This window comes from Nothoprocta perdicaria, unplaced genomic scaffold (assembly GCF_003342845.1).
Source record: "Nothoprocta perdicaria isolate Ctin4 unplaced genomic scaffold, notPer1 scaffold_166, whole genome shotgun sequence".
Lineage (NCBI taxonomy): Eukaryota > Metazoa > Chordata > Aves > Tinamiformes > Tinamidae > Nothoprocta > Nothoprocta perdicaria.
Window position 1 is genome coordinate 962321 of NW_020454827.1, and position 27909 is coordinate 990229.

Consider the following 27909-nt stretch of genomic DNA (forward strand, 5'->3'; position numbering starts at 1 on the left):
CGGCTCCCCGGCGCTGGGGACCGTCCCACAGGGCAGGCAGGGCCCCCTGAGCAGCAGAGGGGCAGCTCGGCGCTGCCATCGCCCCCCTGTGCCCCGGCAGACACCCCGTGCGGCAAGGGCCCCCCCCGACCCCCGTCCCCAGGGACCCGCCGGCCCCGGGGCGCCCCTGCCCCGCTCCCGGGCACAGCCCTCCGCGCATGCGCGCCGCGCTCCCGCGCCCGCCCCTCGCCTCCGCGCAGGCGCCGTGCCCAGGCAACATGGCGGCGCCCGTGGACCTGGAGCTGAAGAAGGTAGCGGGGGCCCCACGGCCCTGCCCGGGGTTCGGCCCTGCCCCGCGGCCCCGGCCCTGCCCCGTGCCCCCGGCCCTGCCCCGCGCCCCCGGCCCTGCCCCGTGCCCCCGGCCCTGCCCTGCGCCCCCGGCCCGGCCGTGCCCGGCCCTGCCCCGTGCCCCCGGCCCTCTGGCCCGTTCCTGCCGGCCGGGCCCCGGTTCCTGCCGGCCGGACCCCTGAGCGCGGCGCTCTGCCCCGCAGGCGTTCACGGAGCTCCAGGCCAAGGTGATAGACACGCAGCAGAAGGTGAAGCTGGCCGACCTGCAGATCGAGCAGCTGAGCAGGACCAAGAAGCACGCGCACCTCACCGACACCGAGATCATGATGCTGCTGGACGAGACCCGCATGTACGAGGGCGTGGGCAGGATGTGAGTGTCCCCCGGGCTCGCCGCGCGTCCCCCGGGCTCGCCGCGGCCGGGACGCGGCTGGCGGGTGCCCGCTGAGGGAGATGCCGTCTCTCATCTCCTTCATTGCTTTCAGTTTATGTCTCTGTTCGCGTATGCTGTTCCAGTGATCTTGCTGGGAGGTGCCCTTGCGGCCAAGGAGGCCAATGGGCTCCTGGCTGCATCAGGAGGATGTTGCCAGCAGGTTGATGGAGGGGATCCTGGCCCTCTGCTTGGCTCTGGGAAGGCCAAACCTGGAGTATTAGGTGCAGTTCTGAGCACCTCTGTGCGTCTTGTACAGAGGGATGTGGAGTGTCTAGAGAGGATCCAGTGGAGAGCGACAAAGGTGCTGAAGGGACTGGAATATCTCTCATATGAGGAAAAACTGAGTGAGCTGGGCCTGTTTTCTCTGGAGAARAGAAGGTTGAGAGGGGATCTGATCAATATGTGTAAGTACCTGAGGGGAGGATGTAGGGGGAAGGGGCCAAGAACTTCTTGGTGGTGCTCAGTGACAGGACATGGGTAATGGGTACAAATAAAACACTGGACGTTCCATCTCCCTCTGAGGAAGAACTTCTTTACCATGAGGGTGCCAGAGCCCTGGCACAGGCTGCCCAGGGAGGCTGTGGAGTCTCCTTCTCTGGAGATCTTCCAAAGCCACCTGGATGTGGCTGTGTGTGTTTGCAGGAAGTCTGTTGCAAACCTGCCCAGCCATTCCTGAAGGAATAATACACCWTTGCAATTTATGGCTAACACCCACAAAAACAGCTGTGACCCGATGTAGTACATGTGCTCAGGGCTTTGCTTGCACAAGTGTTCTGCAGAAATGCTCCTTGCATGTCATGCCTGTGAGCTTCAGTGCTTGGTTTGCCCGGACTCTTCAGWCCCAGTCCATCTGTGAAGAAACAGAGCTTTGTTGTGTTGGATGGTTCTCAAAAGACCTTAGACCAGAATTGGTGTGCYAAACACTTCTGTTTGGCTTCAGCAGCCTTAACAGCCTCCTAYAGAAGACCACGCAAACAGGTTTCCGAAGCTGGGAGTGCCTACTGACCATGTAGATGTTGTGCTGCCTTTCTGCAAGGCGCTCATTTTTCTGTTGTGTCCCGAGATGAGTTACAGTGATGACTGCTTAGCTTGGGACGTGGTTTAGTGAAAGACTGAGTCAGAGGCAACCACTGCCAGAAGGGATCGTTGTGGCCGTGTCTTCCCCACCTGCGTTTCCCCACCTTGTCGGTGTTGCAGGGGGTGCTCACGCGACCGTGCGGTGACTTTGGTCAGCTTGCTGATTCAGTGGACAATTGATTCACCAAAAATGCCCCGGTCTGCCTGCCACCTGCTCACCCAATCTCCAGATTCAGTGCCTGGGACTGACRGTGGTCTGTGGATTGGTTTGCAGGTGAGACCAATGGAAAAAGTTACCCGCAGGCTTGCGGAGGCCTTCGGCATAGCACCGAGTGTCCTTCTGCCTGCGCTGTGTGGCTCCTGGGATATAAACTTTTCCATGATCTTGAGTTAGATGTTAGCTTTATGTGGGGTGTTAGCAACTGCTGCCTCCAAAGGAAACACGTTTTGTCACCTTTCAAAGAGTGGCCTGGTTGTGTTTGGTTCTGCTTTTATTTACATATTTATTTACATACATACATATTTACAGATTTACATTTGGAGAGTCCCAGAGCAGACAAACCAAGAACAGAAGATAACTCTGGACATTTAATGATATTTTTTGTTTTTATTTATTTATTTTTTTTATCTTAAAGCTAAGTACTTCTCYTATATGGAGAAATCCCATAAGATAATTTGAAAGAGCTTATCAATCTTTAAATTAAAATAGTTTTGCCTGCAAATGACATGCGAGTGGCAAGTGGTATCAGTTCCTCTACTAGCTGAAGCACATGTGCTACTTTCTATTTCTTTTCCACTTAGGAGTCTCCTTCCTCCTTTGCTTCCCAACCACTTCTAAACCATTTAGACTTTCTCTGTGCTCGGTAGCTGCTGGYGGGACAGTGTCTTGGGGAGCTGCATTGGATTATTTGGCCTCCATGGCCAGCCAGGGTGGCGTGGGCCCCGCTCRGCACCTTTCCCTGCCTCGGCACTGGGAAGGGTGCTCTCTGGGCAATATTTGACTTATGACAGTGTCTAAAGGCTGGACTCTCTGTAAGTTTTGTTGTGCCCATCCCTGCAAATGCAGATTAAGGAAGTGCTCTAGCTCTAAATCCTGTTTCCCTCCTCTTCCTGTCATGGTATTTGAGTTGGAAGGAAGGAAGTTTGCTTAGGCTGCTGCTCACTGCTGCGCTGCGTGGAAAGCAGTGCTGAGCTCTCCGTTCTTCAAACCCTGAGCCTGTTTCCCTTCTGAGGAGCTTTCTCTGCACCATGGGGGAATGTGAGAGTCCCCCTGTCATCCCCCTCCTTGGTCTTTTTGCTTTGCARTGTGTGTAATGCAAAGTGAGCAGGCCGGCCTCGCTGGCCTCAGCGAGCGGCGCTTAATTTACTTTTACTACAGCTATTTTTGGCTTAACGTAAGAAATGTCAGTGTCTCATAGTACGAGGCGATGAATTGCTGTGTACTGTACGTATCGGAGATGCTGGGATGTCATCCGAGTGGTGGCATCTTGCCAAATACATTGCAGTTCTGTTACTTCATACCCTTTGGAAAGGCCTGTTACGTAGCCTGAGACAACTACCGCTATGCTGGACTCGAACTACTTAAGCTGTCTGTGAACTGATATCATCTTTTTGCTTTGGGAACTATGTTGAAAGTTTAAGCTTCAGAATTCTGTCTGAATATTTGAGACCTCTCCTTTTACGTTCTTCTAACCTGTAAATAACTGTCTTGTCCAGGTTATGGAAGAGAACATGAGACACTAGGCAGAATGAGAAGAGCGCTGCAGTTTTTCTTGCCCYGGGATGCCAAAATGGGTACTGAGTTTTGGGCTGGTATTGCTTTATCAGTTTATCAGTTTAATTCTGCAACGGAGGGAAAAATACTTAAAATAAGGCTAAAAAGTAAAAACCAAGCAGATAGTGAAGGATCACTTCATTTTCAGGGTTTTGTGTGGGGACAGTTGTAGTAATCTGATTTTGACAAGTTATTTTAAGAGCATATTTGACCATGATTTGAATTTTAGCGTGGCTTTTAGTTTTGATTGAAAACGAGACRCAATAATTCGCTGCGAGCTCACTTTCCTTCAGCCTTGAAGTCTGCAATCACTGCTCCCAATGGCCTTCTTGCCATGACACTTTTTTGTACAGCTGCAGCGCTTCCAAGGCAGGTTTTTGTTAAGATGAGGAGAGCGGCTCTTGGCTCCCGCAGCGCGGTGCGGAATGCGGCAGCTGCTCCGGGCCTCCTGCTCTCGTTGCAGAGCTCCCCAGAAGCCGCAGGGCTTCCCTGCGGGGTGGGTGCCTCCAGGCGGGCAGCCCTGCAGCCCTCTCCTCGGGCCGCGCTTTGCGCCGAGCTCGCGCTGAGCCCCGGCCGCCCACGAGCAGGCAGGTGCTGCGGCCTTGGTGTCAGCCTTGGGGACAGACGGGCTGCAATTGGCCGCCGATGCTCGGCGTGTAAGTAAGAAATTGGAAGTTCCCCTATTTTCCTGTTGGCAAAAACGAAGCTCTTGAGTGAGCGCGGGTGGGTTGCAGGGTGTCTTTAGGAAGGTGCTGCTGGAAGCAAAACCCAAAGTGACTTGCACATAGGGGTGGAAGGTGTCTGTACAGGTGTCTTTAATGTGAGTAGTGAGGTGGGTGGGAAAAGCTGCCATCCTTTCACTGGCCAATCTGTATTTTGAGAGAGCAAATGCAGAATTTGCCAGCGGGCTGTAGTTAGCTGCTGAAGATAGTGGGATGTTGAGAGACTTGACCCCCTAGTTCTGTTTCAGGCTCAGGAAAGGAACTTGTTCTGGTGGGCACAGATTCCGTTCCAGCTTCATCTACTGTTTCCCCATTCTCACACTCACACTTAGATCTTATCCTTGCCCTCCTGGGCTGCTTGATTGGAATCTCTTGGATATCTTGCTCCAGTTATAGCTTCCTGCCCTGCTGCTCTAAATAGTTTCTCCATGAAGTATTTACTTTCAGAGAAGAAGAGATTGCTGTGGCAATCTGAAACTTAATATACAAGCTGAATATGTGGCTAGTTCTTGTAAATACCTGTGTTTCTTAAAAAAGAAGCCARCTTTAGCCAGGGAGCTGGCATCAGATGGACACCTACAGCCAATGTTGATCGAACGTAAAAGCAGCAGGAAAAAAAAGTCTTACAATGGAAAATAATAGCTAATAGGGAAAATGGGAAAAGTAGGTGCTTTCACTCAACCATGCTTAAAATAAAGCTGTTATTTTAACAGCCCTGCCCACTTCTTGCAGGTTGTGATGGAAGCTGATGGATCAATTGATACAGCTCTTCTCATGCATGTCCCTCTTGCCTGGAGGCATTTAGCTCTTCAGGAGGGTGTTTCTGTGCATCCAGGAGGATGCCCTTCAGATACATCTGCCCGCTTGGTCTGTGTTTTGCTGCCTTTCTCACCACAAAATACCTGGGAGATGCAGAAGGAGGAACTACCTGACTAAATGTAAGAGGTTAAAATAAAAACCAAGAAGTGGATCAGAACGTGAGATAAATTTCYCTTGTAAATTGCCATAGTGGCTAAAATACAGTTTGTTCCTTGGGCATGTGATTTACATGCATTATGGGCTTTGTGGAGCTTGAAATGTCCCTGCTTCTGTGGCTCAAAGTGCCATGTGACTTGGCAAAGAAAGTGCCTTATTGCTAAAGTCTGCTTAAAATGTAACTTTGCTATTCTGAAACTGCCGGGAATTTCTTGCTGTTTTGAGTCTTCCTCTGCTCCCCAAAGGAAGTGTTGAAATTGGACRTTAGAATTCATGGGAAACACTTGGTGCTGGAGCCTTTTTTTCAGACATTTCTCTGGTTTGTCATGTCGTGCACTTAAATTCGGTTGTCCCATGGCAGAGGAGGTCACCCAAGTCACTGGCCCAAGGGGATCTGGGGAGAGTGGTGGCCATGGCCAGCGGGATCAGGATGTGTAACCACGGGGGCAAAGCGCGACCGCGGCGCTCGCTGCTGCCCCGGGCAGACACCGGCACCGGCTCTCAGGCTCATGTAAGCATAAAATGTACAATTTGTTACACGGAACAGCCTCAGCACATGTGGAAAAAACGGGTCAGGGCATCTTCTGACGGTGCTTCAAGCYCTAACTGCTTTTCAAGATCCAGCTGCATCCTCAAAATCAAGAGGAGGAGGATTTAAGTCATGTCTCCTGCATCAAAATGCTGACGTAATGTATGAGGAAGCCAGCGCTTCATGATGATGAGAATGCCATTTTACACGAGCATAATGCTGAGATTTGAGAACCCAAGTGCTTAATTCAGGAATGCTGCAATTACTGCCTCCCCTCGCCCCCCCTTCCCTCCCCAGCTATTTGCTGAATTCACAGAATGTGTCAGCAGTACAAAAAATAGGCTTTCTGGGAAGAAACGATTTGCCAAGACAATGTCTAGGGTTTTTTTGGTCAACAAATGCTAATTCTAGATAGTTTGTTCTTGGCAATTAAAGCAATCACGCTGCTGTTTCCAAATGCTGGCTGATTTAGCTCTAGCCTTTAGACAGATCTCTGCATTCATATTATTTCAGAAGYGATCTGTCCCTTGCTCAGGTTTAGGTTGTTGGTGAAGGACATTCTGCCAAGAACGTCTAACATAAGTCAGAGTACAGCAGTATTTCTGTGTCACTTCAGTTACTGCTACAAAGTTTGCCTTTCTGATCATAGAAGAATTACCAACAGATTTTTATTTCTTTTTTTTTATATAATAAAAGAGACAGAAGTGCCTTTAGGATTAGTGGACCAGGTGTTCAGGCTAACAACTGCTTCCCAGCTTTCTGCTGAGTCCCTATTCATTTGAGAGGTGTGTGTGTAAATACTTGTATCTGTGTTTATATATTTTTATATATATATGTATGCATGTGTTGGGAGGTGTGTATAAATATGTGTGTGTRTATATATATATTTGGAGCTGTTATTCATTGGAAATTGTGCCTAATTCTTGGAAATACTGGAGACTGTAGCAATAAATCCCRAGTTCCTCTTCTCAGAACTATTTTTGTTTTCTTCAGCTTTCAAGTTCACTGCAAAACCAGCTGCAAAAATCCCTCAGAAGTGTGTATCCTGGTGGGAATGCTCAAGTCATTTGACTTTTCTTAAGCTACTACATATGAAAAATTACTATAATTAAAATGAAAACAAAAGAGAAAGACACTAGAGAGAGGATGAGGAAAATCTACTCGGGTAGCTTTTGTGCTTGTCAGCTGCAGTTGTTTGCACTGCTTCTCTTGCATGCTTTGAATCTCAAAAGTTGTTTATTCTTGTGTAATAAAGAGGAGATATTTTCTTTTTTGCCTTTTTTTTTCTCTTTTAATTCTATTCGTCTTAACTGATGCTTCAAAAAGAACTGATGATGCTCTTTAAAAGCTGGCTACAGTACTGCCTCATTATTTTTGGTTGTCTTATATTTAGTACAAACTTAAAATGTTTATTCCTACTTTTTTTTTTAAAGGAACAGACTGTGAACAATGGTATAAATCTGCCATCTAGTTAAGTGTCTGGCAATGCAGACCCTGCCGTTTGCAAGCTGTGCTGCTATCTTGGTTTGGGCCAGGGAAGCTGCGGGCGCTGCGGAACGCGGCCCCAGGCGCAGAGCAAAGCCCGGCGCGAGCCCTCGGCAAGGGAATTCGTTCCGGCAACTTTTGGGCTTTCCCTTACAGGAGATAGCTTGGTGGCTTACACATCTTCATCAGAGTAAAAGTCCTCCTTGTTGGGGGCTGATTAAGCCTCAGCTTGGAGTGTTTCCAGCGCCGCTAATTGCGGTGCCTGCGCTGCGCCGCTGTCGCACTTGATCTCTGCGGGTTTTGCTCCCCACTGCAAAGACCCCTCCTGCCCAAGTGCGTCCTTACGCGTGGCCTGAGGGCAGTAGTAAAACGACACGTGAACTGCTTCTTCTCAAACGCATTTGTGCATAATCCTCCCAATATAGGCTGTAGGATTTGTTTTGCYTTAAGGTATGTGCTGCTTCAGGAGGGGGAAAAAGAGTTATGCTCAGCTATATTGGGAATGTCCCAAYGAAACAACTGGCCGCTAAAATACCAGTGAGTGCAGGAGCGATCCGGGCTAATCTGCGCCAAGTGAGCTGCTTCGGAAGGCTCTGCTCAGGGACGTGATCTCTGGAATGAGAAAATCAAAATCGGGCTGAAAAATAYGAAACCCTTAGGCATGAATGCTGGCAGCACAAATTATAATTAGTCATGACTTTTCTTTTACACACACATATATATGTACATATATATGTACGCATATATATATAGCGCCTGTTTTTTTGCTTGGAATGGGGTAATTCAGCTAGGATGACTACAGTTGGGAGTTGCTGAGTGTCTCAGTAGTGCCTGGTGCGACGCGTGTGAGCATCCCTGTGAGCAGCAGCAGGACCCCGGGAGCCCCGAGGGGCCTTGTGGTGCAAACGGTCCCCATCGGGCAGCCCCTGGGGCTGGAAGCCTCTCTTCCATTGGCTTTGAGCAGTGCTTAAAAAGCATTAATCCCCTCCTGAGTACACTCCTGAGGAGCAGTGCGAGTTCAGAATTAAAAAGCATCTTTAAATAGACAAGGGCATGACTGGGCTTAGCTGAACTTTTCACATGCGCTCGTCTAATATAAACGCTCGGTTTCAAGAAGCAATGTATAGAATCTAAATGGCTGTGCTGTGTTATAACACTAAAGGGTGATTATTTTTAACTATAAAAAATGTGCTAAAAGAATACTAAGGATTTGCACAGAGGAATCTGTTTTTCTTTTCAGTGTCTTAATTTACTCTTCCGCATGCAGTTTCCCAAGCTCCGTTGTCTGTAGAACTGAAGCTATAGTAATCTTTGTGTGAACAGAAGCCAAATGGATGGTTAGATCTGTAATTCATCATCTTTCTGGAAAAACAGTATTGGAGCCTTCCCACCTGCAGCCAGTAGAAGGTGAGGGTCTCCTGGGGGCCTGTGGAGGCACCCCTTGGACTCAGGTTGTCACTTCAGAGTGTGGAAGCAATAAAGCTTCCCAAAGAAACGGGAGCAAATCATATGTAAAGCTGTTGGCCAAGTGCCTCTTGCTCCTCTCCTTCTTACAAAYACCTGAACCATCTTAGCAGGAAGAAAGTGAATAAAGTGCTGGTTTTGGAGACAGATGCTGTAAGTTTCAGCTGTAAAGATTAAAGATGTTGAAGTTGCAAGCAATTAAAATAGGGACTCTTGATGGAAAAATCTTGAATTATGGGCTTCGTGGTGACTCGGCCTGTAATAACTGGCACGTCATAGTACACAGGCTGGCTTGTGCTGAACAAATATCTCCATAACCTCATTCCTTGCGAGACGAATGCTTCAGTATCTAATATTATGCTTTACAGTCAAATAAACAGTGCGTTTTGGCATAAACAGCTTGAGTTATGGAATTACTTGCCCTCGGCAAACATCACTCTGGGTGTGTACGTGTGATAGGAAGGAGCAGACAGAGGATGCAGTTGATACCATTGCCASCCGGGGACTGGAGCCTGCAGACCCTTTTGGCTGGGCTGTATAAATATTTAACAAATAGGGCGCCACATCTAGAAACTTAAAGTGGGGAAGGGGTCAGAGATATTTTCGGAAGGAAGAAAGCAATGAGTCTCATAAAGAGACTGTATGTCACTCCTTGTCTTGGTGGAACGAACCGTCTGGTGGGGAGCTAGCAGAGGGCTGCAGGGAGTAAGATAGGAACAAGTGGGAATGTTTAGAGTGAGGTTTCTCTTTCAGTTCCCTTCTTCACAGCTCAGGAGCAGCAGCCGGTGGGAGATTTGAGTGTGTGGATGCAGCCAGTTGGAAAATACTTCAGTGCCTCAAAGAACTACTTCCAAAGCCCGGATTTGGCTGGATGCTGCTGTCCTGGAGAAGCCCATTTCTTTGTAACCTACTTTTCGTTGCTTGGTTTGGAGTTTTCACTTCTGTACCTCTGTGTGAGGTWTCAAGAGTGGAGCAAAGAGGTGCCCTGCTGTTATTCACCACTCCTTTTTAAGTGCGCGACCACTGAGACTTCGTGACTCCCTCTGTTACGAGCCAGATATTTCTGTTATTTAACAGTGTGAAAAGTTCTTGTGTTGAAAGGGGACTGTTACTGAGCTTGGCAATTAGTGTGGTGRTGAAAACCTTTCTTCTGCTTCATTGTGTCGCATTTGATAGCCTAGGATATTGGTGTGTGCTTCAGAATTTCTGTTTGTACTTAAGCCTTGTTGCTGCAGGAGGAGACAAGCGAGCTCATTTCTCACTTCTGTCACCGTAAAGCAAGTCTCCTCCCGGATAACTTTATTTTTTGTTTTTCTTCGCCAGACTATGGGTACTTAAAGCCAGCCTAGCTGAGTGTATGAACGCCGAGCTCGGGGCCTCCTGGACTCTGCTGCACTGGCCGAACGGTTGGTTGAGTAACTCTTTGGTGCTGCCCCAAGGCCTTTGTGTCTTCCCTATAATCCCTGTATAACAGGACAAGTTCAGCTTCACAGAGCAGCGAGTGGCACCTGAGCCCTGCGACGCTGTGTCCTGAGCAGGGCGCCGGCTTTGGCCCGGGCTGCCCGCAGCGAGCAGCCCTGCCCGGGCACGTCTGGGAAAATAGTCTCGCTTTGGGAAGGATTTGGAGCTCAACACCCACGGGGGCTCTCTCAGGAGCTTAAAATCTTGCAGACAAAATAACTGAGCTTGGGTAAAACGATATGGTGGAATGATAGCTCCTTCCCACATCTGTGAGGGAGGAAGAAAGGAGTCTGCTTTTTTTTACTTATACATATATATATATGTATATATATATACAGTCAGATTAATTGAAATAATGAAACACAGATAAGACGAACTCTGACTTATTGCAAATGSCCTGTGACAAATGAGATGGGCTTCTGCTTTTTGCCATCATTGCCATAAACCGTGCATTTCCCTAGGTAAAAAGCTTTGGCCGAGATCTGGAAGGATATAGAATCAAAGAGCCATCATGGTTGGGAAAGACCTTCAAGATGACCAAGTCGAACCGCACACCCGTCGCCGCCACGGCAGCACCGTGCCCGGAGCTGGAGGCTGCCGCGCTGTCCCGAGCGTGTTGCAGAGTGAGGCCATGGATTTAATTAGCTGGATGTGGTTTAGACATTCAGCTTTGGAAAAGCGCAGCTGCAAGGCTGGGCACTTGGCACTCCTGTGGCAGGAAATGAGAGCGGGTGGCTCGGAGCTGCTCCTGATGCAAAGCTTTGGTGGGGCGCTGACGCCCGGCGCGGCCGCTGTCCCGCGGCGAAGCGGCCGGGGCCTGCAGCGTTGGTGCCACGCTGCCCACATGAGCCTTGTCGGTGCTGACATCAGCCGTCCTTTTTTTAATTTGCTGCCGCAGGTCTGTGAGAGCAGTGCGGAAGGGTGGGAGGGAGGATATTTTCCCAGATGGCCGCTGTTGACATTTGCAGAATAGAAGTTAAGTCAGCGACTTATTCATTGCGAGTGCGCCCGTGCCCCGCGGCGCTCCCAGAGCCTGCGGAGATGCCTTCAGTGCCGTGTAAATCGTTGGAGATTTCTCAAGTTACCCGGGGATGAAAAAAGGAAAATTGATCTAAATTATGCCAGTTTTTAATGCCATTATTTTGTCTTGAGGGTGTCAGTGAAACCAAGATTGTCAATTCTATGGCGTGGGGAAGCAAATGGGAAGGTCCTGGAGAGCCATTTCCGTCTCTGATTTAAGAGGAAAGGATCGAAGGAGAAATAGTATGAGTGAGCAGGGATGAACAGGAGCAAATATGAAGAATCAGCACGATCTGAGAGGGCTGGGAAGGGACTGAGGCAAGATTTGGGAAAATTACAAAGAGAAACAGCGCCAATGAGTGTGGAAAAGAGAAGGTACATGGGAATCTGGGAGGGAAGTGGGCCAAGGAGGAGGCAYTGCAAAATGCAGTTAATAGAAGCACAGAAGAGTGTTAATTGGCAATGTGTTATAATTAGCCCCGGCTCTGCTCCCGTGTGTGTCCGGGGTGGATATAGCACAGTTCTCCTTTGGCTTTCGCGTCAGCAGTGCAGCGTGTGCTGGCTTGTGCTCCCTGAGCACCTTGCAGGCTCTGAGTCAGCCCCTTAGTAACGTCCCACGTGGGGGGAGATGCAGCCTCACTCTGCACCGTCTAAAGCTCTTGTCACCTGGCACAAAGACATGGGCCCCGAGAGGAGTTAGTGCTGGGAGGGAACTCRCTGCAGTGACGTGTGGAAGCTCCTTCTAAATCCCCCTGGAGGATGTTAGGGAAGGGGCTAATCCGCAGCTCGCGTGCTCTTGGAAGGGCAGCTGTGAAGGGGTCTTAAAATTCAGTTGAAGCTACTTGTGGTTTACCTTTCCGGGGGGTGCCAGAGCCACGTGCCGAGAACTGCTTTGGATGTTGTTGTTCTTTCAAAGGCTCCTCTGAGCATACTGGACACGGAATCACACAATGGTTGAGGTTGGAAGGGACCTCTAGAGATCATCTAGTCCAACTGCCTGCTCCAGGAGGGACACCCAGAGCACAGGACACCCGGTYGCATCCAGGTGGGTTTGGAAGACCTCCAGAGAAGGAGACTCCACAGCCTCCCTGGGCAGCCTGTTCCAGGGCTCTGTCACCCTCATGGTAAAGAAATTCTTCCTCATAGGGAGATGGAACTGGTTTTAATTTGTACCGATTACCCCTTGTCCTGTCACTRGCCACCACCAAGAAGAGTTTGGCCCCATCCCCTTTACATTCTCCCCTCAGGAATTTGTATGTGTGGATAAGGTCCAGGTTTTGCCTGCCATCTAGCTGGACAGCTTTGACCAGGATGTTGTGGAAATATCTCCCAAATCCTCTTTGGCAACTTTGAAAAAACAAAACCCAGTTGGGGCTGTGATAGCTCAGTCACGTTACGGGTCACCTGCCGTTTTCTGTGGTGAAAGCAGTGCAGTCTATAGCAAGTGTTGGCTTTATTGCAAAGCTTTAATACGTGAGCATTAAAGCAGTAATGTGTGACTCTTACCAGTAGAAAGGGGCCTTCTTGGCTACAYGTGGTTCACGGATGAAGACCTCTTGGGCTGGTGTCTGGTCGGTGTGTGATCCCCTTTGCTGGCTGTGCGAGGGACGGCTTTCAGAAATGTTGTGTCGCCGAAGGCGAGGACTGTGAATCGGGACTGGAAATTTCTGTACATTCATTTTCCTCCTCCAAAATAAGAGGTGAGATTAGTGAGCAAACGTTACAGGGCAGCCCCAGGGCACAGCGATTCCCTCCGCTGCCTTGTCTGCATCACCAAGGGCCTCCTGTGCTGTGGGTCAGTGCTGTACAACGCATCTTCCTCCAAGGCTAACGACCGTAATGAGGATGCAGGACTGGTAAAGGTGAGAAATGGAAAGAAAGCCTAGAGTTTGTTGTCTTAACAACAGACAGTTTAGTTGCRGTTAGTTAATAACTCTCCTTTGTTCTTTATTAACTCATAAATATCATTCTGCCGCTGTGTTTCTTTCTTCCTGAACATTCTGGGTTGTCTCTGCTCGGAATGTGGTTTAGCTTGTTGCACAGTTAGGTGTACAGTAGTTAGATGCAAAAAATCCAACAGTTGTCTGTCTCTCCTGTTTCCCTCGTAGGTTTATTCTTCAGTCTAAAGGAGTGATTCATAATCAGCTCTTAGAAAAACAGAGAATAGCAGAAGAGAAAATTAAGGAATTAGAGGTAAGTGGATTTTTTGTTGTTGTTGTTTTTGTTTTCAAAGAAATATGATGAAAATAGAACATGAAGGTCAACRGGATGCTATTTTTGTCTGGTATTCTTCTGAAGGTTCATGACTAGGCCAATGCAGAGGCTGTTAAAAGTAATGTACAAGTATTTGGTTTCTTCAGTAGATCTGCAAGCTTGTGAGTGCTGTGAAGAAAGTGGATAGGGACTGATTGCTGGGTCTTTGTTCCRGTAAGAAAGCTGGAGATGAGGGGTTCAAGTGAGATTACTAAAAGCCAGCCGCAAAACTAGATGATGTATATGTAGTTCTTTACAGCAGGTAGATAACGTGAAACTCCTTCAGTGCTGTGAATTTTAAAAATTCACATTGTTTCAAGGCAACTGTACAAATGCATGGAAGGGAAATCCACTGAGAATTACCAAATATGTAGAAATTACATCCTGCTTGAGAAGTCCCTGAGCTAAAAATGTCTGGAGGCTGGGAAAGTATTAGGAGGAAGCACCATATATGCCTTGCCCTGTGCCCCTGGCATCCGCTTGTGGCTGCTGCTGAAGGCAGGATGCTGGGGGAGATAGGACTTTGTTCTAACGCTGTGGTCGGGGCACTTCCATGTTCGTATATTTATCTAGCTGGAARATCCGAGAAGGAGAAGAACATCTAGGAAATACAAAGAAGTCCCTGCACAAGTTCCATCTGCTCAAACAAGTTGCCTAGTGAATGCTGACTCCTCTTCTAGGAGCTACGTGTACAGTCTACAGTTCTTCAAAGCATGGTTCAGAATGTACTTGTTCATCTTGTTTTTTCTTAATGACTCTAAAATAGAATTAAGACCAGCCTTCTTTCTTACTGTTGGRGGAATGACAGAGAGAGGAAAGGCTGAGCTGAGTCAAGCTGTCTCAAGCTATATTAGTGTTTTGAGGAAGATGGCTGCAGACCAGGTAACTAGGGACAAAGCAGAAACACTAGGAAGTATGTGCTCTGATAGAGCCACATGCTTCTCTTGTCTCCTGTTCATGGAAAAGCAAAGGTAGAGGTGGTTTTTCTAGTTGTTTCTTAAAACTCAACTTGGCTGGGCTGTTGCCGGGGGCAAGCGCGTTGACACACGTCACATCGCATGTGGTGCTTCTGTAGTAGGTGATAAAAGGTTTTGTGTTTCTGATTACCTGCACAGGGAAAATAAGTACTGCATGGGTAGGCCGAATATTTTGGGAGGAAAACTGCAGACAAGGCTCAGGTGTTTTTATTGTCGTGTGATAAAAGTAATTGTGTCCTGGTTATGCTGGAGCCATCGAGGATGCCGATGGCTTTGAGCAAAGTCCACCCTACGACTGGAACTACCTAGCAGCATTTCTGGAGCTGGAAATGTTTGGAATGAGACTGAAAGCTCCCAGAGGACCAGTTTCATTGGGCTGTGGTCGGCTTTTCAGCTCCACGTGTCCCTCAGCTGCACGTCTCGGTCTCTTCCCGTTCCCGGTGGGTGATGGATCTTCCCTCCTGAACTTCCAGCTTGTTGTGCTTAGCAGAACGGGTGGAGCTCTCCCCAAATTAGAGCCTCTGCCCTTCCTGCACAAAGCCTCAGAGCCGGCTGCTTCACCGTGGTGGGGTGTCTCTGGTTTGTTTTGTTCTCTGTGTTGTTTGGGTCTCTGGTTAGGGCCACCGAATTGAAGTTCCCAGAAGCTGCTGACCGTCTCAGAAGGTCGTGGGGTGGTAAGGTGGTTGCTGTGGGTTTGGTTTTTCTTTTTAACCATAGATAATATGGTTCAGATTGCCAAAACTCAAATCGATTTGCTGTATGTGAATTTTCAAGTCTACCTTTTAATTATTTGGTTTCCAGCTGGCTGGCAGCTTTGAGAGAACTGTGTTCCTAGGCTTGGGATTCCCCCCAGGAGGAGGACAAGCTCGCAAACTGACCGATCCTGGGAACGGAGATGTCAGGGGAAGTACCTGAGGCCCAGTTAGGGAGCACTTATCAAAGGAGCAGGGGATTTTGCCGCTAGAAACAACTTGTGACAGAAGCAGGAAGGAATGTGAAACTTTTGTGACCTTGTGCTTCCACTACATCATAGTAAAATATCAGACCAAGATAGGCTAAAACTTCTCTCTAACAATAATTAAAATTGGAAGGATTGTAAAAACTAGGGTTTATGTTTTACTGTTGACTACCTCAGTTCTTACTCATTTACCTTGGTACATGAGTCGTTGAACCAAAGCCATTGGTGTAAAGCTCCAGCTGTGGTTTCTCTTGTAACATGAGCTGGGACAGAGCTACGGCCAAGGCACTGTGAAATGTGTGTTTTTGATGCAGGCCTGAATTTGAGAAATACCCTCCCCAGGAGCTCGCTCCTGTTTCCAGAGAAGCGTAAGCCGGAGGGTTGGAGAGCAGGGCTAAGCTCTCTTGTAAAGCACCCACTTGTGCAGCAGGGAGAGCGCTGAGTGCTGGCTGCGCCTGCAGATGGGGAGGTCAGTSAGCCTCCGAGATGGGAGCTGAGTTCCCCCCAGTTCACAGAAGTCTGAATGAACTTGGAAAACAGAAACAGGTTTTGCCTGCAGCTCAGAAGCTTCTTCTCTGCCTCCTGCGGCTCTCCGCAGCCACGAGCGCTTTCGGTTTTTCTTCTCTTGCTGCCCTCTCTTGGGTTCCTCTGCAGTTGAGGCTCTGCCTGTTTTGTGACGCCGCTTCCCCGCTGCTTGCTGCGTGGCAAAGCCCTGGGCAGCGGGAGAACCCGCGCTGTCTTTCCGCAGAACTGAAAATAACCCTTGGCAGGTTGCTTTGGTGGGACCGCGGCACCGGTGTCCTGGGAACACCAGAGGACTGATGTGCAGAAAGGACGAGGGCCAAAGCGCACAGTCTGTGAGCTAACCTGCAAAGAACACGCAGAGCAGCCGGACCCTTCGCGCGTGCGAAGCCTCCCGCTTAGCAGCAGCGCTTGGATTTTTCCAGCCCTGATAATATCACATTCTTGTTATGTTTCGCTGTGCGAGGGGTGTGTGTTAAATCTATTTTGAAAGCATTCTAAAGGGATGAGCCCAGGCTCTTTTTAGCTCAGCAATGTTTGTGCAGTATTAGGAGAAAAACCAAGTAATGTTTTTCTTCCCTTGTTTTTAAGGAAACATGATATGCAAGGGGTGGAACAATGCTTTGTTTCAGGAAATGTTATCCGTTTCCACTGGAGGACTCGATGCATTCTGTTTTTAATGCGGCTTTTTAAAAAAGAACAAACTCTGCGATGTTACAAAGACCTGGAAAATTGATTCTGTTAGGGGTGGAGAAAGCGATTATTGCTGTGTGTTTTCTCTGGTAATATCTGATAATCTCCTCCCGCTTCTCCCTCTATATTCGGCGTGTTTAGTTGTCAGGCGTTGTCAGACTAAATTGCTAAAAATAACAAATAAGGGGGAGTGGGGGCTGTGCTGGGCAGCCCTGGCCACCGGGTGCCACCGAATTTAGTCCTGTGTGAGAAGGGCAAAAGCGACGTGCTGCCTTCTGGCTGCGCGGCTGTTTTAGGGCTCTGTGCACAACACTTGCTATGTGCCTGTTTCCCCAGCAGGTTTTACACACATATAGGGGAGAGTGAAGATTTACTGCCCTGCAGCTACAAGTCTAACATGTGGCTGGAGGAGAAAACACAGTCCGATTGGTTGTTTTCTATTGCAGAAATTCTTCACGTGATCCCTTTTTATGTCCATGTGTCTCATTTCGTGGCTTAGATATCTCTGTAATGCTGCATTCTGGTAGCAAAAAGTGAAAACACGAGCCCTTGGAGCAGCAGCAGCCTCCTTTGCTGGTCTGGCCGGGCACCCGCGCGCTTCTAGCTCTCTAATCCTCTTTCTGTAGGAGCTTTACAGGGGCTTTGCTGCAGCGGCGGGGCAGCGCTGCCACCCCTGCCCCGAGCCCGCAGTGCTTCCCGAGGGCTTGCTCGTGCCGCAGGGTAGGAGGTTTCCGCGGTGGCTGAGGAGCAGGGCTGGATCCCACCGCTTCCTTGAGCGGCCTCGGCCTGGCGGGCCCTGCTCCGCGGGGCCGCGCGTCTCCCTCGGGCTCCCCTGTTCTCTGCACAGCCCTTTAGTTCCATGTTGAAACCGTCAGCGTGAAGGCCAACTCTGAGGGTAGCTTTAATGATGTGCAAACAAGCCTCTTGAGATTTGTGGTGGGTTTTGCAGACCACTAAACGGCCAAAAGAAGGTAGCAGCGTTAGGCCGTGACCAAGCTGGACCAATTTCTTCCCAGGATTTAATAGCCGCAAAGCTCTCATCCCATTGTTTGCTTGGGAGAGGCCAGTGCCCAGGAATGTCTGGTGGGCTTCTTACATAAACAGGGAGAATAAGGAATGTTCCTGTTGGCTTCGGAGCAGGGCAGCCTCAAGAGTAGCGCTCTGTGCTTTAGTCCAGAGCAAACCTTACTCGGCGTGATTGGGCCTTCCTCTCATCCCCTCACTGGCATATAGGGACGTAGAACGTGTTTGTGAACCCGTGGTGCCCCAGAAGCTGCACTGCCTTTTTTAAGGAGAACCCAAAGYGTGTGTAGAAGTAGTCCCCGCTTTGACTCGGTGTGCGCTGGGGCGGCCGGGTGCCTTCCCCGCCGCGCTCCGCACGGGCGCCAGGCTGGCACTCGCAGCGGTGCCGCAGGACTGGCAGTGTCGGCAAACGCTTCCTCTCGCAGCCTGGCCCCTGGGCTGCAAGCATGGCTTGGGAACAAGCACGGATCTCCCCTGCTCACACAGTTTGCAAGTTTGGGGCGTTGTTGGAGATGATTGATTTCCCATCCCTCTCCCTCCTCCTTTCCCTTGCTTTGAATGTTCTGGAAGGCTTTTTCTTTTTTCTTTTTTAATTGTTTTTGGTCCCTTCTAACATCTTCATTTAGCGGTATGTGATGTTGGAGGATTCAGAGCAGCCTTATTCCCTTTCTTTCTCTAGTCTGAGTCGTGGTCTGTAGTTGGGGCAGCTTTCCTTGGCAGTGTGTGATTTGGAAATCCAGATGCTCTCTGCAGCTGACAGAGATMCCCCCTGTTCCCGAGGGTTACTCACCGCTGCAGGAATCTTCTCCCTCTGCTTGCTGCAGAGGAAGGCCAGATATCTGATGCTGGCAGAGGTGGAGCAGAGAGGAGAGCTTCGCATGTACGATTAACATTTGGACTTGCATGCAGCCATTAAAAGGGAGCAGTGGAAGCTCTGTAAATGATGCACAAGTGAGCTGCAGGACTTCACCAAGCCACCTGTGRGGAGCAGATGAGATAGACCCGGAAAACGATGCAAGACGGGTCTAAGGCAGCTGCATGTGTCTTTTGGGCACTCCCATTTGGACTTGGTGGTGATCTTGGAAAATATATTCCACCTCACTTGTGCTGACTTCCGTCACCCAGGCCTGAGGCGGTGCTTTCAGTGAGGAGGTGCTCGCAGCTCCGCAGGCTAAGAGAAGTCTGCAGTCTCAGCTTGATTTTGGATGACTTRGGTGATCCAGCTGCCTGCCTAGGCTTGTGGCATCCATTCCCCTCCGCCACAGTGAGGCCACACCTGGAGACCTGTGTCTAATCCTGGGCTCCACAGAAGGCAGGCTTGGAGCTACTGGAGTGAGGTCAGCAAAGGGCTACTAAGATGCTCAAGAGACCGGAGCATCTCTTCTGTGAGGAAAGACTGTGAGCGTGGAGAAAAGAGCGCAGGGATCTTATGAGTGTGGTTGAGTATCTGAAGGGAGAGAGTAAAGAGCACGGGGCCGGTGGTGGGCAATGACAAGATGGGGGGCAACAGGCACAAAGAGAAGCACAGCAAGTTCCTTGTGAACACAAGGAAAACTAATCTTAGCGTAAGGGAGACAGAGCACTAGGACAGGTTGCCAGAGAGGTTACAGAGTCTGTGATCTTGGAGATCATCAGAAGCTGCCTGGTCCTGAGCAACGTGCTCTAGGTGACCCTGTTGGGCAGAGGGGTTGGACTCGGTGGTCTTTGAAGGTCTCTTCCAACCTCCGGCATTCTGTGGAAAGGTTGAGACCATAATGGACATGGAGAATTAACACTATTAGGGCAAGAACATTCCTTCTGGAGAAGCTCTCTGGCATTCATGCAGTTCAGAAGTAAATGCTGTAGGATGTGGGACCTAGTTAATCTGCCTTTGGTTCCTTTGTCCCTTAAATTGACTCTGCTGATAGTAACAGGAAGAGCGGGCCTTATTTCGTAGGCCTTTCAAGGCTATGGATGAATCAGACTGACTTTTTTCTTTATTTACAGATCTGCAGTTCATCTGGTTGTTTGTTAAAAGTGAAGATAGTAGGAGAACTGTTTTCTTAATGCCTCACTTCTGCCCATGTATTTTTATTGACTGTTTCACTTTTCTCCAGATCGCATCGTCTCACTCTTAMCCCAGTCAGTGAAAGCTGATCCTGGGCACATGGAGCCTTGCAGCTCCTCGAGGGAACAAGTGCTCTTGGAATTACAAGAAGAAGGCGTTTCTTCTTTCAGTCTGGGTTATAAACCTGCGTTATAAGTCTGTGTTTATAACCCTCTAGCAAAAATCAAAAGAGTGTAGCGCCCTTGTGGAAAATTCCCTAAGGAGCAAGTGCCCTGTTACACAAGTCACAGGTTACAAAACGTTAAGTTCTGACTTCATAGGGACGGAATGAGCAGATTCATGATGTTTAAGAGGGATTTCAACTCCAGGCTCCCTGAACGGATCTGCCACTGGGTTAGATTTGGCRGAGGGAGGAGATGTCCATATGAAAAACATAATTTTTATAAAATTTGGTTTTAGGTCATGCCGATTTTGGTGGAACTTCCTCTTTTTGGGACATTACTTTTGTACGAGTGTCCTTCTACAGGGCTGGAGCTTTCGTTTCAAGTGTCCCTTCATAGCAACAAGTTTTTCAGCTCTCAAAGCAAATACTTAATTAGTAATTCCTCGTTAGTTGTCACTGCACCACAGACTGCAAAATGAGCCCAGGGGCTAGCTGAGAGGGTGAGGGCTTCGCAATTTGTCACGGTTCTTTATTTTCACTGTCCTGATCATTATTTTGATGTAAATAATCATAGTTTGTAAAAGCAGGAAAAAAAGTAATGTGGGTGTTGATTGAAAACGTTTAAAGCTCTTTAGAAACAAATTATGGCGATGCTTTCAAAACAGATTTCTCTCCGAATTTGTTTTAGGATTTTTTTTCGGGGGGAGGGAGAAGGGGAGGTTTCACTCTGGTTTAAAAAAAAAAAAGCAAATGGAAAAAGCTTTTCAAAGGAACTTTCCCAGCAAGCTAGCATTCCTTTGTAGTTCAGGGGAAAGTGAAATGCATTATGCATTAATAAAAAAACCACTTCTTCCTCTGTGTCTAAATGGTTTTATCCGTCCAGGAGCCTACACTTAGTCATCTGGGTCTGAAAACGTTGCTTGTTTCCTTTGATTAGCATTAAGCTGCTCTTATGAATGCACTGCAATCGTTTTAACACAGAATTGACAGATAAGTCATTCTTTGTCATTTTAAACCACGGTCTGATTCATTGTCAAAGCTCTCCTTTGTATTTAGGGCCGCCGAGTATCCAGAGCAACGAGCGTAGCTGGAAATGGGTCCCTCTCCAAATTCCTCCTCGCATGAGTAATATTGAGTCACCCAGCGCAGTGCCACTCTGTGTGCCTGAGTCACCCGGGCCCCGGCTCCGCTGTGCCCTGGGTGGCTCTGGGAGGGGGTTGTGGGGGCCTCCCCCTGCACACAGTGCCCCGCTGCCCTCCCGGCCGCGCCGTTCCTTGGAGAGCTGCCTCCCGCCTGGCAGACCTGCCTCTGAGTCACCTGGGCAAGGCCYCGCCTTGGTGCTGGGCAAGGGCTCCTCCGCCTCCTGGCGGCATCTTGCCCAAGAGAGACTGCCTGCTTAGGGGCAGGCCTCTTCCTCCTGCTGGTTTTGGAGAGTCCTGGGCATTTAGGGTAGTTCTGTCGAAAACTGTTGTGTTTTGGCCCGGGCTGTAAGAGCTGGGCGGAAGAAAAGTGTATGACTTGGCGAAGGTCATAAAAAGTCATATTTACTAGAGAGATTCGGATCAGCTGAATTGGTTCTTAGGAACCCAAGCACARAATTAAGGAACTTTAATGCATTTGGCAAGAGGCAGTTGGGTGAGGGCATTTCCGCCAAAGCAGAATCCGGGGATTTACAGATTCTAGGGGAGCTTTCCCTGCCCAGGTTCTCTGCCCTTGGCTCGACCCTGCGGCCGCTGACTCCGTGCTTACCAAGCACAGCACCTGGCTTGAAGCGGGTACCGAGAAAACATTTCTTAGAAAGCTTCCCATGGGTTGTTTGGCCAAGGAGGGGTCTCCTGTGAGCAGCCTCCTGAGTCAATAATATATTTCTGCTGCCACCTACTGAAACCTCCCCAGTTGCCTTGTGTTGGGAGGCGTGAGCGTGGAGCTTGGGTGCTCCATGAAGGTAGTTTTGCAGCAGCAGCTCTCCAGGCACCTGCTTCTGACGATGGTCCTGAGTTGACGACTACATTTCARTGCTAGCTGTACTTTCTAACTGGGACAGCTTGTGCCTTTCTGGGCTCTAATCGAGATGCTTTTGAAATGACTGAGGCTCCCCATAGCTTTGTGGAAAGAACAGCTAAGGGAAAACCCAGCCATCTGAATCATCACTTCTCCTCTTAAGTAAATGGCATCATGGTGCTTCTGTCAGCAACTGTCATCAGAAACCAGCTGGACTCCCTGCTTATTGCTCTTGGTTCTTGAGCAAACTCTAGGCAACTTCCTGGGAGCAACAACCCCACTTGGAAAGTGTCTGTATCGGAGTGTGCCCTGGTTGCTGCATGTAATCCCAGCGTGTCCGGGTGCCACACGGTGTCACCCAGGGTGAGGTCCAGTGCTGGGTGGACCCATTAGGGCGTAGGACCGAGCAAAGACTCACGCAGGCCGCTCCGCAGAGCCCGCTGTGTTCCAGGTTCTCCCGAGGCAGGACAAGGCGGGTGCTGTGCAGCGGGTCCACCCGGCTGCCCTTCATGTGTTCAAACAAGGCTGCGCTGCGCTCTCCTCAGGGCCCTGAGACCAACCACAGCCTTTAATTTTGTGGCAGTGCGAGAGCAGTTGAGTGTTGCTGTTCTCCAGCGTGGGCTACGTGGGCAATTTCAGCCATCCTGAAAGCAGCAGGGCCCTCGAGGGCAAGAGTAACACACGCTGCTCATGTCTTACCYCCAGCATGCAGACAGCAGCCTCTTCTTCCCTCTTGGAGAAGTCCTTCTCCAGAYAAGTGTGTGCACTCAGCTCTATCTCAGGATCTGCTTATCACTTTCCCAAAGAGCATCCACACGGAGGCCCTTGAGGAATGCCAAAAATGGCCTGGGTTAACTTTAGGAGAAACAGAAACTCTTGGCTAGCAGGTTTACTGCGATGGTGTCACAAGATGAGTTATAGCAGGGCTTCTATTTGAGGCTCTGTGTCATGCGTGAAGCCTGCGGCGTTCCTCGGCGAAAGCCTCGAGGAGCCCGGCAGCATCCGGAGGCTGGCAGCCGTGTGCTGCCTCCGGGCTCGCAGAGGAGCCTGCCAGCCTGCCAAGTCCTCACGGATTATGACCGGCCAAGCAAACCAAAAACAGCCTGAAATGAGGCGGCCTCTTCCCCTACCAGATCCTTAYGTTTGCACACAAATGTTTTCGTGTAGATTTAAGCAGTAAATATTTGTGGTTTTTAGGGGAGGCTTTGCAGTGTTGAATTACAACGTGAGAACAAAAGGCTTAAGCTGTCGTGTCACCTCTGAAGTGAAGAGAGAAGTGAGTTTTAAAGACCAAGAGGAGTAAACTGTTGGACAAGCCACAGTTTAATGGAGGAAGTCCACCTGCAAGTTCCAGGCATAACACGGCATGAATGGCTTTTTTGGCCGCTCTTCCTTGGTGTCTTGCTGAGAGCAGACGCTCTACATAGGCTCTTAGAGGTGAGGATACACGTCTTGAAACACTATCCTAAATTACCCGCTCTAGACAAAACTCAGCAGACATGTGGGTCTGGCCAAAAACTGACAAAGGCAACGAACCCGAAATTGCAGTGCTGTAGGAAATATGTTACTTTGGTCATCTCAAGCTAGCCAGCGAGGARCTGATTAACAGACCTTTCTTGCTGTGGAATTTGTGGATGCTGRTTCTTTCATCTGCCAGGAATGTAAGGTCTGGATGTGTCATCACACTCTTCTCCTCGCAAAGCGCTGCTTCAGCTACAGGCTTATTCGCAAAGTGATGCAATAGAAGTGGAGGTAGGAAGGCATCGGGTGGAACGGGACTTCCTGGAGTGCCAGAAGGTCACAGGCTGTGTCTGTTACCGCAACTTCTTTTCTTCTTTAGGGTGTGAGCTCTGGCTGTATCTGCGTCAAATCTAGTATTTCTGCAGCTGCCGCTGAAAGCAAATAGTGTGGGGTGAGGAACAAGCTGGCAGYGGGAGTGAAGTCCAAGGGAGAGGCACAGAGCGGAGCGGCAGGGACGGGGATGCAGGGAATCTGTCCCGCCACGGCCGAAAGCAGGAGGGCAGCTCTGCGGGCCCGTGGGTAAAGRGCATGAGTTTGGATTTGGGGGCGCTGCCTCATGGCCCTTCTGCCCAAGAGCCGAATCAGCTGCTGTTCTGAGCTTGTGCCAGGCCTTCAGAGACGAGCAGGGCGCAGAGGAGCYGGGGCTGGGCGGGCCGGGGCGGCAGGCGCTGGGGCCAGCAGGCCTGTTGTTGTTGTTGAGGCTGCAGTAGGCGCAGTTGGGAGCCTGTGTGTTGTGGGCCTGTGGACTGGTCCTCTTTGCAGAGGCCTGGAGCTCCTTGTGCAGGGCCTGAGCTGCCCAGCCCTCGTTCCTCATGTGCAGAGCACGCAGGAGGTTGATGTGGAGCTGCCTGGGAAGACGGTCCTATTTTTGGCTGCATCTCTGATCACATGGGCCGTAGCGGTTTGACTCTACATAGCGCTACTGAAATCSCATACAGGTTGGCACATGTTGTTCTCCCCCTTTCCTTGCTCATAGGGTTAATGGCTGCAGGAAAGCTCTGAATGGGGGCAGGTTCCCCGGTGCGATTAAGCAAAGGAAGAGCAGGCAAGACACAGTGACACTACCTATGATCAAAGAGTAGGGCACCCAGGGTGGCTCCTGAGCCACCATGAAGTGACAGGAGCTTCAGCCCCCGAGCAGTTTAACATGTGGCTGGGTTGTCTCTGCTGCCCGGACGAGAGCCCTTCGCCGGCCGTGTCCTCCCACCCGCTGTCTCAGTGCTGGGCAGCTGTTAATGGGCCAACCTGGCTCCAGAAGCAAGCTCCGGTGAAAGATAAGATTGTATTTTCTGGTGTGTTTTCCAATGAGAGCAGCAGCTCTGCGGTTTGGTTTGTRCTCAGCCTTGCCCGAGCTGCTGTCAGCAGCAGACTCGGTTTATAAAGGCAGTCTGAAACTACGGGGCTGTGCACTGGCCTCCAGAGGCAGCTCCTCCGGGTTAGCACCTTCTGGAGAGCAGCTCTTGGCCCGCTCGGGAGCTCCTGTCCTCGCTGTCGGGCACGGGCAGCGCTGCGGAACAAGGCAGGGTTCCTGAGAGCTCCGGAGGGGCCGGGCTGCCGAGCGGGCGCGCGGACAGACTGGGGAATGGAGCTTGCTGAGTCAGCTCCGCTGACGCTCCAGAGCGMGTGTCCCGAGTGGCAGATAAACCTCCAGCAAGGAGGCCGTCCTGCGGGCGACCAGAGGGAGGAACCAGCCGCTCTGCTGAGGCCGGAGCCATCAGCTGCCGAGCCAGCCTCTTCCTGCTGCACCCCCTTTATATCCTCCAGTGTCCCCTTTTGCTCCCCCGTGCTCCTTGGCCCTGTTTCTCATGCRGCTGCTGGCTCTGTGGGGCCAGCGTTTGCACGAGCTGAGGGGGCCGGGTGACCTGCAGCCCCTCAGCTTCCCCAGAGTGCCTCTCCTTCCTGGGACCTGAGTGTGCGTGGCTCGTGCAGCGGTTTGGGGAACGCCGAGGCCCCGGCTGGGGCTGGGTGCTGCAGGTCGCCCCTGCGCTGCAGGGCCCCGGCCCCGCTGCTGCCGGAGCAGCCAGGAGCCCGGCCCTTGGGCCCCACGGGGCCGGGTGCTGCCACGTCCTGGCAAGCGGTGCCGCTGCAGAGGCCGTGTCCTCAGGGAGGAGCCAGTTTACAGCTTCCCTAGGGACCGAGCCTAGGGAAGATCAGAGCTGACGCCCAGCAACCGCCGTCTGGCCCGGGATGTGGGAGCTGGAGGTAGCCGGGCTGCCCATCAGCGCCACGCCAAGTACAACTGCAGCTGTGGGGAGGGTGCAGGTGGGTGCTGTGGCGGGTGTTTCTCACAGCTCGCAGGGCTGCCAGCCCAGCCGATCCGGCGGTGTTGGAACGGCCTCAGGGATGACAGGCATGACTTAAGTGCCCGGTCTCAGGGATGACTTAAGCGCGGCTGCTGTCAGCCCCTCTGGCCGGGCTGTGGCTGTGAGCAGGCAGAGTGGGTGTCAGCCCCGCTTGCTCACGGCGCTGCTCCCCGCAAGGAGGCCCTTCGAGTCACACTGCCTTCCTGTCTAGACCCCAGTAATTGGGGCAAGGAGAGGTTCGCACGCAAGTTCCTGCTGCTTCTCCCGTGATTGCCTAAGCAGAAACCTGGCGGTGGCTCCTCGGGAAGCGACTCCTGCTGCTCCCGCTGCCTGTGTGCGACGCAGCGCTGGGCTCCGGCAGGGCCGGGCTGGCGGCGGCTCGGAGCGCCGCGTGGGACCGTGGCGTCCCCGAGGGGGGCCCTGAGCGGCGCCTCTCCACTCCGCAGCCCTCGGCCTGACTCCCTTTCTCCCAGCTCCCTCTCTCCCGGCTCTCCCGTTCCCAGCCTCACGGGCTTCCTTGCCCAGGCCTCGCTCCCTGCTGCCTCCTGAGCGGGTTTCGCCTTTTCCCTCGCGGCAGTCGCTGTGGCCCCTCGTTCACACCCTCAGCTGCCCCTCTGAGGGCTGCGAGCGCCCTGCCCTCCTCGGGCAGCCGCCTTGGGGCCGCGGGGGCGGAGGGTCTGCGGGGACGTATGTGGGGCCTGGAGGCCTCCTTGTCCCCGTGCGGCCCCCTCTCCGCTGCCGGGCGCCTCCCGTCGTCGCTCAAGGACGCGCTGGCCGCGTGGCTGGGACAGGCGCTGCCTGCGCCCTGGGGTGCCCGTGCAGGGCTGGGTGCTGCTCGGCGCTCCGGTGGCTACTTTGAGCTGCCCTTGGAGGCTGCTCAGCCTCTTCTAGGCTGCTCCGGCGGGGCTGGGAGGTGGGGTGCTGTAGGCCGTGCTGGGGCTGAGATGCCCTCAGGGTGAGTGACCATGCGAGTACCTGCTGGCTCGTAGCTCGGAGCCCCAGCTCCCCGCCGGGCTGCCGAGGCCGCCGAGGAGGAGGAGGAGGCCGGAGGGTGGYGAGCGCCGCGAGGAGCCGGCGCGGCCGGCCTGGCCAGCACCGGCAGCCCCTTCCCGGGCAAGTGGCGCCGCGCGGAGCCTCCCTGCGTGGCCGGGAGCCGCCGCGGGCCGCACCGCAGCTCTGCCCACCGGCCCGCTCAGCTGCTCTCTCTTGGTATTTGGAAACCCWGAGAAAAGGGGGAGAAGAGCTAAAGGCAGGGTTTTTGTTTTTCCAGCACCCAGGAATACCCAGACAAGCAGGAAAGGAAAACCAAAATGCTACCTGCCAAATTCCCCTCGGCATGCGCAGCTCTAGCCGCTTCCCAGGGCCTAATTAAAGGTGATTAATGAAGCACACTTTATGACAATGGCAGGCAATGCCTGAAGCTGCAGCTTATGGTGAGGAGGGTCAGGCTTTTGAAACCTGGGAGAAAGAGCTTTCTTTTTTTTTAAATTGCCTTTTTTTTTTTTTTCTTTTTTAAACCTGTATATGAAAGAATTCTGCTGACAGCTACCGGCCTTGGTATGACATTGTCCTGGGCATTTCTACCAAATCTTCTTGGTAGAAGAACGTTTCAGGCTCCAGTTTCCTTGCTCTTCATCTTTGCAGTCGCTGTCTCCAGGTCTTTGCTGTTGCCCCAGGAAATGGGAGGAGGAAGTTTGAGAGGGAACAAAATTCAAGGTCTATGTAAACTGCCTGGCCAAAAAAGTAGGAAAAGAGGCTAAATGTTAACTCTTCCAGGCTGCCTCTGGCAGTGAGCAACAGAGGCAATGTTCCACAAGAGGCCTGGTGTCCCGCGTGCCCTCACAGGATGTTTAGAGGACTTCCCTAGAAATTTCCTTGCTCCAGTCCCTATGGCATGTGCTGTCAGCAGTGTGACGGGCATTAACTGTCTACTGCTTTTGGTTTTTTGCCTTGCAGCAGAAGAAGTCGTACCTGGAGCGGAGTGTGAAGGAGGCGGAAGACAACATCCGGGAGATGCTGATGGCGCGACGGGCACAGTAGCTGCCAGGGTGCCCCCCGCGCCATGGTCAGCCTGCAGTGGGTTTTGGGGTAGCTCCTGCCTGTGGTCACTGCTGCCCCGCTGCATGGTGGCCCCTACCACCTTGCCTGGAGCTGCTTGTTCCAATAAACTCTACTGCAAAGCCT

At 51.3% G+C, this 27909-nt stretch overlaps 1 protein-coding gene across 2 annotated transcripts; it reads left to right on the top strand.

The window, feature by feature from the left end:
• Positions 1–236: 236 nt before the first annotated feature.
• PFDN1 (prefoldin subunit 1) lies at positions 237–27898 on the top strand. Of its 2 annotated transcripts, none has more exons than XM_026035766.1 (4): positions 237–290; positions 531–697; positions 13373–13457; positions 27682–27898. In XM_026035766.1, the coding sequence occupies exons 1-4, from the start codon at positions 258–260 to the stop codon at positions 27763–27765; spliced, it is 369 nt and encodes a 122-aa protein (XP_025891551.1). In that variant the 5' UTR covers positions 237–257; the 3' UTR covers positions 27766–27898. The 2 variants fall into 2 exon arrangements, with proteins under 2 accessions (XP_025891551.1, XP_025891550.1); XM_026035765.1 differs by lacking the exon at positions 27682–27898 and adding an exon at positions 19787–19903 and having other exon boundaries at positions 244–290.
• The last annotated feature ends 11 nt before the right edge of the window (positions 27899–27909 follow it).

Bases quoted from the DNA above. Each gene is read 5' to 3' on its own strand.
- PFDN1 (XM_026035766.1), top strand. From the start codon at position 258: ATGGCGGCGCCCGTGGACCTGGAGCTGAAGAAG. The intron at 291-530 runs GTAGCGGGGGCC...TCTGCCCCGCAG, and splicing joins TGGACCTGGAGCTGAAGAAG to GCGTTCACGGAGCTCCAGGC. The intron at 13,458-27,681 runs GTAAGTGGATTT...TTTGCCTTGCAG, and splicing joins AGAAAATTAAGGAATTAGAG to CAGAAGAAGTCGTACCTGGA.